At 29.4% G+C, this 17,939-nt stretch overlaps 6 protein-coding genes across 7 annotated transcripts in view; 1 reads left to right on the plus strand and 5 right to left on the minus strand.

Moving 5' to 3' along the window:
- LOC105254565 (leupaxin) overlaps positions 1-4,029 on the minus strand; it is a 29,936-nt gene extending 25,907 nt beyond the window's left edge. The window contains exon 1 of the mRNA XM_011263331.3: positions 3,839-4,029. Within this exon, the coding sequence (XP_011261633.1) occupies positions 3,839-3,851 (13 nt within the window). The 5' untranslated portion in view covers positions 3,852-4,029. The remainder of the gene's footprint in view (positions 1-3,838) is intronic.
- A 937-nt stretch (positions 4,030-4,966) lies between these two features.
- Positions 4,967-8,313, minus strand: LOC105254564 (RING-type E3 ubiquitin-protein ligase PPIL2). The gene is made up of 9 exons (XM_011263321.3): positions 7,960-8,313; positions 7,477-7,846; positions 7,117-7,282; positions 6,854-7,005; positions 6,649-6,772; positions 6,408-6,556; positions 6,107-6,258; positions 5,642-5,971; positions 4,967-5,545 (listed from the first exon to the last, which is right to left on the minus strand). Exons 1-9 carry the CDS (start codon positions 7,989-7,991, stop codon positions 5,449-5,451), a joined length of 1,572 nt encoding a protein of 523 aa, XP_011261623.1. The 5' UTR covers positions 7,992-8,313; the 3' UTR covers positions 4,967-5,448.
- A 939-nt stretch (positions 8,314-9,252) lies between these two features.
- On the minus strand, positions 9,253-10,292 carry LOC105254563 (THAP domain-containing protein 2). The gene is made up of 2 exons (XM_011263319.3): positions 9,954-10,292; positions 9,253-9,881 (listed from the first exon to the last, which is right to left on the minus strand). The coding sequence occupies exons 1-2, from the start codon at positions 10,104-10,106 to the stop codon at positions 9,306-9,308; spliced, it is 729 nt and encodes a 242-aa protein (XP_011261621.1). The 5' UTR covers positions 10,107-10,292; the 3' UTR covers positions 9,253-9,305.
- Positions 10,293-10,346: 54 nt separating this feature from the next.
- On the plus strand, positions 10,347-11,669 carry LOC105254562 (39S ribosomal protein L11, mitochondrial). The gene is made up of 3 exons (XM_011263318.3): positions 10,347-10,572; positions 10,875-11,064; positions 11,339-11,669. Exons 1-3 carry the CDS (start codon positions 10,441-10,443, stop codon positions 11,599-11,601), a joined length of 585 nt encoding a protein of 194 aa, XP_011261620.1. The 5' UTR covers positions 10,347-10,440; the 3' UTR covers positions 11,602-11,669.
- Positions 11,670-11,807: 138 nt separating this feature from the next.
- Positions 11,808-14,438, minus strand: LOC105254561 (uncharacterized aarF domain-containing protein kinase 1). 2 transcript variants are annotated; one of them, XM_011263317.3, is made up of 3 exons: positions 14,366-14,438; positions 13,910-14,249; positions 11,808-13,743 (listed from the first exon to the last, which is right to left on the minus strand). In XM_011263317.3, exon 3 carries the CDS (start codon positions 13,724-13,726, stop codon positions 12,155-12,157), a length of 1,572 nt encoding a protein of 523 aa, XP_011261619.1. In that variant the 5' UTR covers positions 13,727-13,743; positions 13,910-14,249; positions 14,366-14,438; the 3' UTR covers positions 11,808-12,154. The 2 variants fall into 2 exon arrangements, with proteins under 2 accessions (XP_011261619.1, XP_019884103.1); XM_020028544.2 differs by lacking the exon at positions 14,366-14,438 and having other exon boundaries at positions 13,910-14,310.
- An 804-nt stretch (positions 14,439-15,242) lies between these two features.
- On the minus strand, positions 15,243-17,190 carry LOC105254578 (ubiquinone biosynthesis monooxygenase COQ6, mitochondrial). The gene is made up of 6 exons (XM_025407988.1): positions 17,185-17,190; positions 16,791-16,898; positions 16,649-16,711; positions 15,886-16,196; positions 15,386-15,668; positions 15,243-15,287 (listed from the first exon to the last, which is right to left on the minus strand). The coding sequence occupies exons 1-6, from the start codon at positions 17,188-17,190 to the stop codon at positions 15,243-15,245; spliced, it is 816 nt and encodes a 271-aa protein (XP_025263773.1).
- Between the last annotated feature and the right edge of the window lie 749 nt (positions 17,191-17,939).

Here is a 17,939-nt window from a genome sequence, read left to right on the forward strand (position 1 = left end):
GGGCTCCTCTCTTTCGGTCTCTTTCGTCCTGGCCGCTGTCTCCGCTTTCATAGAAAGGGAGGCGTCGCGATGTAAAGAGGGAAAATAAGAAAAAAAAACATGTTAGGAGAGAGAAACAGGTAAATCGGGCTTCTCTCTTTCGGTCTCTTTCGTCCTGGCCTTTCGTCTCCGCTTTAGAAAGAGAAAGGGAGGCGTCGAGAGGGAAAATGCGAGGGACGAAGAGAACATCGTTAGGAGAGAGAGAGACAGATGAATGGAGATGAAGAAGGAGAAAGTGTCGCGATGAAGAAAGAGAAATGCGAGAAGAGAAATGTAGAACAATTGCAAGAAGAGGAATGTGGAACAATTGCAAGAATAGAAATGTAGACGAAAGCGGAGCAGACGATAAAAGAGAAAGAGAGAGAGAAAATGTCACGATGAAGAAAATGGAGAAGGCAGAGGTCGAACGAAAGAGGGTCGCGATGAAAAAAGCCTATGCATATTTTAATATATTATGGTAATATAATAAATTAAATATATTATAGTAATATAATATATTATATTATATATTAAATATAATATATTAAAATATCTAATTCTAAAATCTATAATATATTAAAATATATAATTAATATATAACTAATATATAATTAACATATAATTAAAATATATAATTAATACTAATATATTAATATATTAATATTATATTTTAATTTAAATATCTCGGTGCAAAATAAAAATGTATCGAATATTTATCGATCCGTTACATGTAACATCGTTATCGTTATCAAGGTTATCGTGTTATCAACACGAATATTCACTGACCGCTGATTAATACGTTCTACAAATAATGCAACATTCATCTTCTAATGAGTTATCTCAAATGGGAGTTTTATAATTTCTAATTAAGAGAAGTCCATATATTTTCCGAAAATTTCGAAAAGTAAAATTGAATCATAATAATTTGATACACACAAGAATAACACGGAAGATAAACTCTCTCTAACGTTCACTCGGCGAATGCTAATTAGAGCCTCACACCCGGACGATGGCGTTTAGAATTCACCAATTATGATGCTTCCGTGACGAAATATAGCCAGGAGTTTGTGTTAATCACTAATTAATATGAAACCATGGCCACGAATAGATGCGTCAATTAGAAATGCAAAACGATATTTGTGCCAAGGATATTCAATTAATCTTTACAAAGAGAAAAATTTACGTCAATACACTTGCTTGGAATATCGCTCTAATTATATTTTTCAAATTATATATTGTGTAATATAAATATATATTTATATAATTTTCTAATATTTTTATTTATATTTCTAATATTTTTATTTTATATGTTATACGTGTGTTATATGTGTGTTTTTTTTCAAATTATATATTGTGTAATATAAATATATATTTATATAATTTTCTAATATTTTTATTTATATTTCTAATATTTTTATTTTATATGTTATACGTATGTTATACGTGTGTTTTTTTTCTGGATTTATTTTCGAGGTTGTATCTTTTTGGCACTGACGTCTCGCGATTCCAAACTACGAGCAACGAAATGTCCCATGTCACGTCACGAATGCACCGAGCGGTACCATAACGAGTGCGTGACAAACTAATGTGCAGTTGGTATGACACTGATGCAACGAGACCTTCTCGCCATATAAGAGTCCGAGATAATAATTACGCTCGTGCCCCTCTCTAACGACTTTTTCTCCCCATTCTCGCCGCGAATATTTAGCATGTTTTATCCACGGATTAATAGCGTCTGATAATGTCCGACATTTCTCGCTCGTTAGCGAGCCGGAAATGAATCGAAGGAACTATTGGCGTGACATATACATAAAAGAGCTTTCGAGTCGGGGTCGCATCGATGATTAATGAACGAATGTCATCGTGTATATAAAAGAAAATGCGAAAAGAGAATGTGACTTAAAATGATTTTTGCATAATACACATATGTAAGAATACTTATATTTTGAGATTTTAACTGCATGTTGTTAATTAAAATAAAAAAAAATATTGTATTAAGTTTACAAATTTTTCCATGAAAAATTATAACAGGAATATTGAAAATTATATTTTTATACCTAAAGGGATGAAAGAAAAAAAAATTAAAATAGAAATTTATGATGGAAATATAAGTCAATAATTACAATAACAAAGAAGAAGAAATTTAATATTGGCAGAAATTAAGCATGAAATCGAGAGTGAAATTTATAGAATAAAAAAATTCAGTTTTTTTTCCCGCAGATATTAATCCTGATATATCGACAAGAGAAAGAATTGTTTAATTTTATGTACTCCCTCCCCAGTACATTATATAATGTGTAAGTAATGTTACTCATCTTTAATGTGATTTTAAATAAACTAGCTTAAAAAAAGCATACAAATTAGTATCATCAATCTATTCTATTTTATAGTTCCGTTATATAATTATATATAAAACATTGTTTATGAACATGTTTATATATCTTTCTTATTGATATATTTTGGTCGTTAAAATCTAAGACACTCTATATATATAAATGATATCATCATTTAATATAATGATGAAAAACGTAATGAATCTTTGTTATTCGGATGATAAATAAAATATCGATATAAATATGAGGTAAAATTCCAAAAAATCCTAAGTAAAAATCCTAAGTAAAAACAATATAAAGTTAAACTTGTGATTAGAAAAATCCTAAGTAAAAATCCTAAGTAAAAACAATATAAAGTTAAACTTGTGATTAGAAAATTATTAATTGTCATTATTGAATAATAATCTTTTTATTACACAAATATGCATTTTAAGAAATTAATTATAGATATTAGATTCAAAATAGATTACTTGCTGCTTTTTTTATACATAACACTTCTCATAAATATTCGAAAATTAATTCAATTGCAAATTCCTTCAGCTATAAATGATAGATATTTAGAAAATTTAGAATTAATCCTTTTTTGAAAATATCGTCACAAGTTTAAATATTTTTATAACTTTAAATTTTATTTGTAATTTTATTTTTATTTTTATAACTTTAAATTTTATTTATAATTTTATTTTTATTTATATAACTTTAAATTCAATCCTAAAATTATATAAATTATTATTAAATATTTCTACGAAAAAAAGTGCAGATAAAATTAATTAGAGAACGAAATATACAATATCGACAAATATATATTGAATAAATAGAAATCTCAATATTCGTTGAATTTTTTGGAGAAGTGATTCATTAATAAATTTATTAATCACTTATAAAAATAGTTCGATAACATCAATATAGTAATTTTGTTATACTTGTAATATTTGTTTCTGAATAAGATACAGCCTAAATGTATTCTAATGAATTTACAAACAAAACTTTCATAAAAATCAACGTACGATTCAAAAATACGATTATATAAACAAAAATCTCAAACGATATTTCAATGCTTGGTTATCTTAATATCTTGGTAATCCAACGAAATTCCAATGTTTCCGCGCTCAGCAGACATAAATAAATCTATCTCAGACTGTCAATAATTTTCAAGGAAAAAGAGTCATACATTAGCACGTCAATAAATACAAAAATATTTACATACGACAGGTGTGTCAACACCTTCGACTAAAACATAACGGTATCGATACTTCGACGAATATTCACATTCCTATGACACTTTGACAAGTCGAAACGAAGACACGTGTCAAAATTGTCCCAAGTGTCAAAAATTGTCAACTGTCCTGCCAATACTGAGTACTGATAATTTGCATAATATCGTGGTGTCTCGATAAATCGCGGCGTCTCCATGCTTGACAGGAGTCAAACGTGTCTTAGAGGTTAGCTGGACGCTTTTCAGAGCGGATCGCGGAGCGTTTACTCACCCAGATCGTCCATGATGTGCTAGCCGGACGTGGGGAGATCTCCGTAGCACGAAATTCCAGGATACGTATGCAACCTGGTCCTGTCAATCACACGCGGATATCACACGTCGTACGGATCACAAAGCGCGCTGGACAAACCGCCGCGACTGGCCGCGATCGCGACTCGCTTCACGCGGTGAACATCAAACATGGAGGCTCCGGTCCTCGACCGGATCAGTAGCCGCCCTAGTGCGCTGCGGTGCCCTTAAATGTCCTTGAGCGCTGTAAAAAAAAAAAAACATTTTTGCTTGGAATATAAACAAATTATTAATATATATACGAGGAAGATACGCGAAAATAGAGATATATTTTGACATTTTTTTTCTATGAAATTTTGAGAATGAATAAATTTTAAATTTAACATTGAGAATAAATTTTAAATTTAATATTGAGAATGAATAAATTTTAAATTTAACATTCTACAAATTTTTTTAGCGCCTAAACAAAAACACCATGTATTATAAAATTTTGAAATAAAAAAAAAATAATAAAAAATAAATAAAGATTAAGAAATTTGATGAAGATAATTTATATATTTGGAAATATATATGTGTTTGTTGAAAAATCATCTTTTATGAATCTTAAAATTGAAAAAAAGATCTTCAAAATTAAATAAGTTCTTAAAATATATAATTGTGATTCAAATTATTTATGTTTATTATTTTAATAAAAAAATTTAGTGTATTTATTAAAATGTAGTTATTAAAATAAGCCTAACAAAATATATTTATCAAATTATTGGATTATAATTAAATTCTTTGATTCTCTTCATGTATGTAACATGATATTCAATAAAGTTAAAAATTATTATAAGTATATATAAACATATCCGAAAAAATTCTAAATCGGAGAATCGAATCTAAACTTGAATTGTTCAACTTAAATTGTCTAAATAAAAAATTATACATATACATGTTATAATATATATATATATATATGCTGGAATAAACAATGCATTTAATATTGTAAAAATAACGTTTATAATGGAATAATACAGCATTAAATATCCTTATATGTAAGAAATCTTTCAAAAATGTTTAATAAAATATATAAATAATTCATGAAATATTTCTAAGGTATTTAGTGTTGTATAAACAATATTAATAAATATGATTTATTTAATCTCTCAATGTTTTGCAAGTTTTCTTGCGGATTATATTTTCAGCCATTGATCACATAGCTGTTCATATATGTTTAACATTTTTTTCATGCCATTTCCTCGTCGATAATTATTACTTATGTTTGGTCTTAAGGAACAAATTGAACGTTTTAGTTTCTGAGGATAATTGAAAGAGCCAAGATCGAATGCCAAGGATCGGCACGCAATGCTTTCTTATTATATATCTCATATACCAATGAACATATGTGCCAGAAACTTTATAGATACCAAATTGTCAACTGATTTGAAATCATAATGCAGATGATCCAGATATATTCTTTACAAGTATTTTCATATACTATAATTTTGTTAAATTATATATATGTATATAAAATTTAACAAAAATATATAGTAATTTGGATATAATCTACTATATACATTATGCTATATACACATTTCATGACAAAATAGATTAAAATGTAAAAGAAGAAAAATCTCCATAGGACTGCGATAGAACTTTTTTCTTTTTTGTAGCAGGTTCAGCAGCATTCGTGTCTCGCTTGTCCACTCTAAAAATCAGATTAAATATTAAGAATAAACAAAGTATTGTATAAATCAAGATACACGATAAATTATAATTACAAGAAAAAGTTACAAAAACTTACTTCTCGTGTTCCAATTTCACATATTTTCCTATGCCAGATCGGTAAATTTTCTGAATATCGTTATCCTTTTTATCCGTTGTTTTGCTTTGATTCGCTTCTTGAGCTAATCGTTCCGCTTCAGCAGCTCGTTCTGCGGCGAGTTGCTCATCGGCTTCTTGGAAAGGATCTACAAAGACTTGAACACCTTGTATAACTATATCTTCTATCGGTCGATCTTTATTATCCACCTCCACCTTTTCGATCGCGTTTAATGTGTCCAGACCTCCGACTATTTTCCCAAAGACTGTGTGTTTGCGATCGAGGTGTCTGCACGACCGAAACGTGATGAAACTAAAATGACAATATTAATAATATGATAAATATGATATGATATATAATATGATTAAATAATATTAAGGCTGATAATATTAAATAAAAATTAGGCATGATACAATCGTAATACAAATTACTTTGTTTTAATCTTACAATTGAGATCCATTGGTATTTGGACCTGAATTTGCCATAGATAAAATGCCTCTCCCTTGATGTATCAAGTTCGGTTTAAATTCGTCCTCGAACGGTTTGCCCCAAATAGACTTGCCACCATTACCCGTGTTGGTCGGATCACCTCCTTGAATCTGCAATGAAGAAAAGTAAAATTTTCGATTACTATAAAATAGAGAAATATTTAAATAGAAAAAAGAAAAGTAATCCTTGCACAAAATACAATCTTCGAAACAAACTATTCTCAAATTAAATACTTGATGTCAAAGCAAAATATACTCACCATAAAATTTCTTATTGATCTGTGAAACTTTGTACCATCATAATAACCATTCTGACAGTGTTTCATGAAGTTCTCACATGTCTTTGAAACTAGATCACAATAGAGCTCCAAATTCAAAGCACCAAAATTTGTAAGAAATCTTACATATCCTATGTAAAAAAATAGATAAAAATAAAAACAAATTGTTTCTTATTTCAAGTTCAAACAACAATATAATAATAATATAATTAAAATAACATACCCTTCTTCTTGACTTTCTCATATCGCACCAAATCTTCTGAAATTATAGCTGCTTGATGGGTAGTTTCTGCTGGCATTATTGTTGAAGTAAAGCCAGCGGCTACTGCTCCAGTAGAATAATGTGCCTATAAACAAATAATAGAAATAATAAAATGACAGTGTCAATGATTAAAACAGATAATTTCTTTATTTGTAAATGTACAAACAGCATTAAATTTGTCAGCTTTTACAGATGGTTCATCTTTTTCACTATTTTTTGTCGGTTTATAATCTTTCTCTAATTCTGCTAGGATCTCTTTGGTTTCCATAGAGACAGTTTTTAATTTTGCATTTGGATTGTTTCTCTCTCTTACAGTTTCTGAAAAAATATAATTTATATAATATAAAAAAATATTAATCAAATCTAAATAATATTAATGATAATATTAATCTAAATAATATTACTTTTTTAGGCTAAATAAAAGCTTACCTTCATCTTCTACTCTTATGTTATTCTTAATATGATGGAATGTAGATAAATTGAATTTCATTGCATTATTCGGATCTTGAATTGTAATAATATCTTGGCGTGCAAATGGTTGATCATTTAGTAAATCTTTCCAGTTTCTAGCTTTTATGTTCAACTGTTCAACAGCCTAAAAAAATAATTCTTTTACTGCATTTCTTGTATACAAAAATAAATAATTATAATTGATAACTCATAATAGCTATAACTATTATATATATTAATACTATATATACTAAACTAATAAAATAAATATTATAAATAAGCAATTAAATAAAATAATTTAATAAAAAAATATAAAGATATTTAAGATTATGCACTTACTTCATAAGAAAATACATTTCCTGTGTTCTTAATAGCAACAATGTGTGAATGTTTCGTGAACAATTTAAAAAGAACAGGACATTGATATTCATCTTCTATATTTTTATGAAAATTTAATTTGATTAAACTTTTTGCATCTAATGGTTTTCCAGTTACAGGATTGTGTTTATATTGTTTTAGATAGGCCAAAATAGCTTCTAGCTCAAACACATTCCCATGTGGATCACAGTAAGGATGCTCAAAGGGCTGCAGAGACACACAACAATGATCGTATGGTAGACGTCTAAATGTTTTCTCTTCACTCGTTTCTAGATTCGTTCCTGATTTTCTTCCACCATACAATGTTGTCCACTCGGTATATGTTAAATACCTGAAAAAAGATCCCAAAATTGTTAAATGATTAAATTTAATGTAAGATTATTTTCATAATTGCATATTATTATATAAAATAAACACAATACATAATAACACAATGTAACTCACATTTTATCTTTCTGATGCTGACGTTTTCCCATTTTGAAGTAATTTTATAACTATTTTAAGTCAGAAACTATTGAATAATACACAAAATTATCAAAAATTGAATAAATGTTTCACGAAAACTCAAACAGAATTCAAAGTACTGTTAGACTGTTTAGTCTACATATTTTGTCCATTGATTAGTTTAAAGTTGAAATGCTACTGAATGAAGTTTCATGGAGATCCTCCTTCTCTAATTTTAACTTTTCACTGATTGGTCATTTCAGTATTAAACCAAATATGGCGAAATTTGCCGCCATGCTTTAAATAAATGTTTGAAAATTTCATATCAAGTTTCTAACAAAAGCGAAAAAAATGATTACACGTATGTAAATAAATAAATAAATAAATAAATAAATAAATAAATAAATAAATATATATATATATATATATATATATATATATATATATACATACATATATATATTAATCTATAAAAATAAATTAATACATATATATTAATCTATAAAAATTTGTTTCATTTTAAATGTTTCAATTATTTAAAAAGATATATATATATATATATATATATATATATATATAAATATATATATATATATATATATATCTTTTTAAATAATTTAAACCTTCAAACATTTAAAATAAAACAAATTTTTATAGAAACGTGTGTGTGTGTGTGTGTGTGTGTGCATGTGAATTTCTATTTTTTTTTCTTTATATAATTATTATTTCTATTTATCTATATTTAATAATTATTATTTCTTTATATAATTAATCATAAATTTATGAAACTCATATCATAATTAAAAATATTTTTGATTTTATTAACTTTTAATTAATGAAGATATTAATAAAGTATTATCTAAATTTTTTAAAATGTTTTAATTCTACATTTTTTCTTATAACTAAAGCAATTTATTAACATTTATTTAATAAAAAAAAATACTTCAATTAGAAAAAATAAATATCATTTTTATTATTATCAGATGGAATTAAACTTCTAATTTTTGAAAAATAATAACTTATATATATATATATATATATATATATATATATATATATATACACATATATATATTATCGAACCAATCTCTATATATGTTTATTTTTCTAAATGATAGATTTTAATAGCAAACAATCAAAATGTGAAAATTAAATGTAACATATTAAACTAACTGCATGCTATTTCCACATTACATAAATTATTTTAGCATAAAGACTAATATATAGCATGGAAAATAAAAGATAAATTTTATATAAACATATAACTTATCTTTTATAATAAAAACATATCAAATTTTATATTTCTTTGTATATACATTTTCTGGTCATAAATGGCAATCATTTTACTATATTTTGTTATTGTCACATGTGTATCTTGAATCAATAGCTCGCATAATTGTTTCACAAGACCATTTACGATCATTTCCATTAAGTACTATAATTTGACCTTTATCGAGAACTTTTTCTAGGCTAATTCTCAATTTGTCATAATTCTGATTATTTGCTTTCAATCTCTTTAAACGTTCCTTCAAAATCCTCCTATATCTATCACTTTTTACTATTATCCTATTAAACATTTCTTCACGTCTTTTTAAAGTATTTTGAAGATATTTACAATTTTGTTTGCTCTTTCTCAATAAATGTTTCAACTCTTCACATTGTTTTTTCCAATCTATTTCTTCTTCCATGTTTGTAGATATAGATATATTTGAATAAGTTTGCGATATTGGAAATAAATTTATATTATTTTTATCATTAATTAAATTATCACTGTCGATATCATTTTCATGTGTATTGTGATTATTGAACAAAATACTTTTGTCCTGTTGACGAGAAGGGAAAATTGTGGGCACAGCATTACATTTTAATTTCTGTTTACCATCACAACGAACTTTTTCCCACATATCCTTGGAAAAATGTATCTGCATAAAAGTAATAACTTATTAAACACATTTTGCAAGGATCTATAAAATATACAAAATTGATTTACATACTTCACATATACGACTATGTGACTTAGGTTCCCAATTTGGTTTACCAATATTGGCAATCCATAATGCCTTCCGTTCGGGGTCTGCAGGAAAACTTCTCATCGAAAATCCTTTAGCGGTTGAATTGCTACAACCAGGCACACAGCAACCTGGCATTTTCTTAGAAACTGATTCACTTCTTGGTGAATTCCGTAATAATATTAAACTTTATTTAAAAATCCGACAATTATTCTTTACATCAAGATTGAAGAATATATTTGCGAAGCTTGATGAAACTCTAAAAAATGAATGTTTGCTTTAAGATATGTTCCGAAATTTTATTCGTGAAGTAAATAAGACATCATTGAATTGACCAATCAAGATAAAGAAGACTTTACTCCTTTAATCGAATTTTCGAACGCACTCTTGTGTTTCAGTTCAAAATTAGATCGTCAGGTTAGGGTTAGAGATTCTTGTGACACTTGTCTCGATAGCACGTTGTAATAGAAAAATGTCGAAAAATGTCGGGAGGAAAATGGTTAAGAAGCTGGTCGAGAAGGTCGATCACTCGTCAAAATTGCGCACAAACATACTCGCGGGCATGGCATCATCCGCACCACCTCTTGGATCTCAGCTTGGACAAGTTAGAATATAATCATATTCTATACCTTTTTTGATGAACACAAACTTCCTAGAAAAAAGAATATAAAAGCAAAAATTTTCATTACAAAATGAAAAAAATACAATATTCTTAAATCCATTAACAAACCTTGAATGCTAATGATATGTTGCGGAGAATATGAATCAATAGAATACATATTTTCTATTATGGAAAATTTTCATCCTTTTTGCAAATATTTATTTGATTCTTTGACAGTTATTTATATATTAATTACTTCGATTTTTGGCATGTGAAAGGAATTTATATTTTGTTCTTGATTCCAGAGGAATATCAACATTGGAAATTTTTGCAAAGATTTCAACCAAAGGACGGCTGATATGAAAGAAGGCATTCCTTTGCCATGTCGTATAAAAGTGCATTCGGATAGAACGTATGATTTAGTGATTCACAAGCCACCTGTAACATATTATTTAAAACAAGCAGCTGGAATACGAAAAGGAAGAATGAAGAAGGGTATGTGTATATAGATCATCTTTTGACAAATTATTCTGTTGATTTTAAATTTATCTTTTCATTTTTGAGAAATAAATCTTCTAATTCCATGATACTTTAGTGAAGAAAGATGCAAAGATTAATATTGGTATTGAAATAAAAAATATTCATATATGTACTATATATATATTAATTTTGTCAATATATCATAATATAATGAAAAATAGAGTAACAATTCTTAATCAAATTAATCATAATAAAAGTAAAATAATGACTAATTTCTTTTTTTTCACAGGCGAAGTGGCTGGTAAGATAACTCTGAAACATTTGTATGAAATCGCTAAGATCAAGTCAGAAGACCGACCACTGGCACTACTCACTTTGGAGCAAATCTGTAATATGATAGTCGGCATCGCACGCACGTGCGGCATCCAGATCGTACGTGACTTAGATCCGGAAGAATACAAGGAGTTCCTGCAAAACAGGGAACATACTATCATGCAACATCAAGAAGACCTACGATTAGCTAAAGAGAGCAAAATGCTCAGAACAAATTGATTTGTAACCATTGTAGCATACTTAAATCTTTGTTAATTATAATTTTATTGTACATACATATATAAAATAAAATTTACATATAATTGCATTAATAAGTGTTTTGTTTTGTATTTTCTATATATTTTTCAAAAAAATTATCTATTATCTTAATAAAAATATTTCTAATCAGAAATTAATAAAATACTTTTCGCTAATTACATAAAAATTTAACGACAAGTCATGTTTAGTGGAAAATATGAAACTTATTTAACACAAATATATGTTTATTAAAAAAGAATATTTGTACAATATTACAATTTCTCAATTATTTCGATTATATTAATGACTTTAATTTACGAGGTAGCCTGAGAGATGATCGACAACACAAAAGACAGTAAACTATATACAAAATGTACTTTATAAATTATGAGCGTTAGTATCAAACCACATTTACCTTCTTATTACTTACACAACAAGTAAAAAATATATAATATATATATTTCTCTGTAAAACTATTTTTTAAAAAGATACTGCTTCTAATTAAAAAATATATTTGACCTAGAGAGAGCTTTCATTAAAACGGATAAAAATCCTTTATCCACAAGGAATCGATCGATTTGTTCAGATCGAAGTGTAGCAGACCCAAATAAACATAATAAATCGATAATTTGAAAAGAGCCCAGCGCTCCGCACAAGATATCCGGCACCTATCCCATACGCTTGAGCAGTGCCTAAGTTTCTCGCCATATACGGAGTGTATGCAACACTTGGACATCTCCATCATGGCTGACATTCTGGATTGGGTGCGTAGCGAATACTCGATGCTGCGCATCAAGTCATTGGTCTTAAGGATCAACAACATCTGCCGATTGACACGGTCCAGCACGGAGCTGATCTGCGGCAACAAGTTTGGGATCTGCTGTTGAAATTCTTCCTTCTCTCTGATGTTAAATCGAGTCTTACGCACGCCTGACATGATCGTGTCCCATGTTCTGCCTGATACCATGCACGACAGTAGACCATAGTGAAGTGCTGCTACACCGAGTCGCGCGCATTGTTCCTTCATGGCAACCTGATCCCTATCGAAGATCGCCAACCACAGTTTCGAGTAGTCCCATCGAAACTGATCAGAGAGATTAGCGTACAAACCATGATCCAACAGCACAATCTCCGCTTGGGAATCGCGATTGCGCACCAGAATGTTACCTGGATGCGGATCCGAATGCACGAAACCCTCGATAAAGATCATATGACTGTACAGACGACCAAGCTTGCTAGTGACTTCGTATGGATTTAACTGATTGGCACGCATGTATTCGAGATCGTTCACCTGTCCGCCATCCAGAAATTCCATTGTGAGGACGCGTGACGATGATACGTCCCAGTAAATCTTCGGCACTTTCAACCAGCGATAGTTATCGAAGAGCTTTTGTACTTTCTCAGCATTTTTACCCTCGCGAGTGAAATCCAACTCCTGTGGGATGTTTTTCTTTGTTTCGTCGACTAGCCAATCAAACTTGAAATCCGGAAATACCAGCGACGTCAGCTTCACCAAGGCCGACATAGTTTTGATATCGACGTAGGAGTTACTCTTGACGGCGCGATGTTGTACTTTAACGGCCACCACATCGCCGTTCCTGAGGACGGCTCTGTGTACTTGCGCGAGGCTGGCAGTGCCTACAGGTTCCGGATCGATGCTCTGAAATATCTGATATGGATTTTTCTTAAAATCCTCTTCGATCACAGTGAGCACATCCTTGAACGAAGATTGAGGCGCCGAACTGTGCAATACTCTCATGGTGTGCACATACTCCTGGGGCAGCAAGTAATCCAATGCACCTATATGCTGACCCACTTTAATGTAGACCCCCTTGTTGGCACAACAGAGTTCCAGCAGCTTTTGGGCTCCATACTTATGAGTGTCTGATTTCAGCTGCAGATATTCTGCCGATGTCTTATCCAATTTACTATTGTACAATTCTTTTTTATAATAACGACCTATATCGAGCACCGCAAGCGCGGCTCGACTCAGCCGTACGATTCCAATGGCTCCAATGTCATACTCGTTTGTTCTGAGAGATGCCAGAGTACCCAAGCCAATCGTTCCAATAATAGTGGCTTTAAACAGCCTTCTGGATGTAAACATTGCCACTCGATCGATATCTGTGGCAGAAATTTTTATCAAACTCTGAATGTGTTGAAAAGTATCTTGATAATTTTAATGAAATGTAATATAAACTATTATAATGTATTCTTTTAAGACATGTCAAAAGTTACATAATTAGTTAAATATATATATGTAAAAAATTATATAAAATTATGTAATGACCTGATAAGAAGTATTATCAGTTAAAATCCGCAGAAATACGACGATGATGTTTCGAGCCGGTTATCAAGGAACATCGATAAACCTTCGGGAATCGATCAACTAACCTCATCATACCTTCATGACCATCATATGTTTTAAAGTTTAAAGTCTCATTAATGGTTTTGTATTTATTTATTTTGCACACAATTTTGATCGATTCCCTGAACATATGACATTTTCATGATCTGTTACTTTCAATCGAGCCAACTTTGTCTTGCGGCCTCAACCACGTGCACGAAACGTGTCAGTGTCTAGATGGTCTAGATAATTGTAGATAATCTGTGTGTGCAATATAGATAATCTATAACAGAAAATAACACGGGGGTAAATTTACATATTTAGCACCGTTCTTACTCTATGTTAATTAATAAAAAATTTTTTTGGTTTAATTTCCTTTCCTTATTTTAATTTAGTTACCAGTTTTCTACGCCTATTTTTTTCATTGTATCTATAACAGAAAACTTGCTGATTCTTTTATGGTACGTCCCCATGGAGCGGAATTCGCAAGTGGATCAAGAAGCCAATCACAAGACTGCTTAGATAAAGGAATAATAAAAATCGTTTCGTGATTGGCTATCCGTCTGATCCGCTTACGTGATTCCGCTTCATGGGGACGCACCTTTAGAACGTGATATGTATAAACATACAACGTGACTTGTGCATTTTGTATGTTTATACATGATATGTATAAACATATAAAATGCATAAGTCACGTTAGAAAGTATTTATTCTGTATGTTAAAGTTGTACCCATCTCTGTGCCATTTCTAAAATATGTACATAAATTTTAAACTATGTCAAAGAAATATTTATACATAAAATTATAACTTATGAAATATAAAATCATGCTTTTTTTACACATAAGAACCGATCTTTTCCATTAATTTGTATATTATTAAAACTATAAAATCATTAAACAATGAATAAAGGTGAAATGTATTTCATATTTCATAATTTGATGTAATATAATAAGAGATTATATTCATATAAAAATAAATATATTTTTATATTTGAGAAATATTATTTTTGCAATATTTTATAGATTTACAACATAACTTAAAAAGTACATTGGAAAATGTAATTTTTCATCTATTGTACAAAGTAGCAATAGCTTTGAAGATTTTTATATGTTTTTATATGATTGTGTTGTATAAAAAAATATCAGTTTTTGATTTTCGTAATAATTGTAATTTATAATATATATTGAATATAAATAATATATAAACATTATGCAAAATATTTTATATATTACTCTCGAGTAATATAGTTAATACCATAATGATATACACTACATGTTAACATTTAATTGTTCCTCCTGCAGCTTGTTCCATCAACATTTTCTAAAATAAGAAGGGTTACACAACAATTAATATCAATAAAAGAAATAATATTTTCTTTCTTTTCAAGAAATATATCTCAGAATAATGCTTCTCCTTACTTTGATTTGCGGTATAGCGTTCGTCAATTGCAAGCCTAGACTTCTAGCTAGAACAACGGGAGCTGCAGTGCCCCCATAAAGACGATGAAGTGCATCGATAATGAGCATCGTCGGCACGTTGTGACGTTGCCTCAACGTCTCGTATTGACGCAAACAGTGTATATTATTGAGATGACTGCCATTCACGACAGCCTCGGCCAGAATCTGCGTCAGCACCGTCACATCGCCGAAACCCAGGTTCACGCCTTGACCGGCCAAGGGATGGACCCGATGAGCCGCATCCCTTAAACAGGAAAATATTAATGTTAAATAGAAAATAAAAAAATATTAAATTCTTACGATGATGAAATCTTTATAAACAAATTTTAGTATAATATCAATTTGTAAACAAGATTTAAAAAAATATGTTATAATTTTCGTTGAGATTTGATTCGCATCATGATCCATTTTGATGTATTTCTCCAATCAATCGTCACTCTTAATATTATAAGTTTTCTTACCCGATTAATACTGTACCAGGTTGAACGTAAGATGCGGCGTGGCCGAAACCTAAAGGAAATGCTGCTCGCGATCCTTCTATGATCGAGGCTATGGAGGGCGGCAATTGTCTGGACACGTCGGTTTGCAGGGACAGATTCGCCAGCAGTTGACGGAGCGCCTGCATTCCGCTCTCTACAATGCCGTTCTTTGGATAGATTCGCCACAACGCATCGTTTATGCTATCGACGAACTCCTCCTCCGAAATTTTCAGCAGTTCCTTCGCTTTCTCGGTCGTCACGGACCATACAAGCGAACTGAGAGAATCTGTTAACTGTTTGAGAATTATAGAATCATTATAACTAAATTAAGTATTAATCTTTCTCATGATTAAAAATGCAAAAAATTATATAATTAGATAATTGTATTTGATGATTATGTTTTTTATTATTTAATTTATTTAAATATATATTTGAATGATGTTTTGTAGACATTCTAAATTTTTTAAATCTTTATATTAGATTATTCAAGGAAGATAAATAACAGCAGTTTCGCAAAGAAGACAGTAACTTACTTTGATTTTTCCGTTTGTGTATCTTGTTATAATTATATCTAATTCAACCATAAGAGACTCTTCAACTTTTTGATAATTAATTTTTCAGCGAATCGCCAGCACAACTTATGACTTTCTAAAAGATACACAGAAACACCTACCACTAATATACATGTCATATCTGATTGCATGTCCTATTCGCGGAAATTCTATTAAGTAGGAGAACAAGTTACCGGAAGCAACGCGATGGGTCCAGTTGGGAGAAACCTTTGCCAAGCGACGATGTTCTCTGTAGGCTGAAAATGAATATTGATGAGTATTATAACTTCTCAAGAAATTCAAATATCAACAAGGAATTATTAAAGATGTTATCACCTCGGATAGTTTGAGAGTCGCAACGATGCCTAATTGATTGTATTGCCAGTTTGGATAGAGCACACCCATCGCTTTTCGTACTACTGAATTAGCGCCATCGGCACCTACCTAAAACAAATATTAAAATGATCTTTATTTTAATTTATTCTGATACCAATGTTATAAATTATATTTTAAAATTATCAATGATGTCATAAGAGGAAGTTCATTGGACTAGTGCCAAAATGGTACATGAGAAATGAGTGTTTAAAGATTTATTTTATAATAAACGTGTATCAAAATAGAAATCAGATCTGATCCAGATTTTCAACAGAAATGCTAGGAATGGTATGCATCCAATAATTAACGTAAATGCTACTCTATTTATATACAAATAATTATTGCTAAAGATTACATTCATATGTTTCAATAACAAAATATACATCACAAGTTATCATTTTGACGTTAAATTATATAAAAATGCCACCAAAATTACAAATTTTTGTTACCTGAAATGTATATAAAAAATTATATGTATATTAAAATTTATATAAAAATTATTAAAAAATATTTAATGTTATTAATATCTTATTATTATCATTAAAATAATGAAAAAGGATTATTTATCTTCTTCAGATTTGTTTATAATTTTTCTATTCGAGAAAATTATGTAACTGTTATACAGAAAATAAATATTACTAAATGTATAAAATTATAATAATTAATACATTTAGTATTAAAATATAAATAATATAAAATCATTCTTATCTTCAGCTTGTCTCTTTCTTTAACTTTTCTCTTAAATTGAATTAAAATATAAATAAATCAACTATTTTCGTCGTTCCACAAAGAGATTCTTAAAATATATTTTATCGTGTCTTGCAATTAATTAAAAATCTTTATAAAAAATATACACACGCTGGTATAATTGTTTCGAATGTGTGTGATATCATTAATTGATAAACCGATCAAATACACATTTTGCTATATATATTTGTGCATGAGATGACCATGAAAGTAGAATAATAAGATAATCATTCCCAGCAAGGATTCCATAGGATAAGTATTTGTACTGTCAGAGATTCTCTTCTTTTCTATATCTTCACCGCTAGAAAAAGAGAAGAGAAATGCGAGAGATTTATGGGAGTTAAATGTATTACATGTTTTTTT

The sequence above is a fragment of the Camponotus floridanus genome, unplaced genomic scaffold, assembly GCF_003227725.1.
Source record: "Camponotus floridanus strain SB8 unplaced genomic scaffold, Cflo_v7.5 scaffold2, whole genome shotgun sequence".
NCBI lineage: Eukaryota > Metazoa > Arthropoda > Insecta > Hymenoptera > Formicidae > Camponotus > Camponotus floridanus.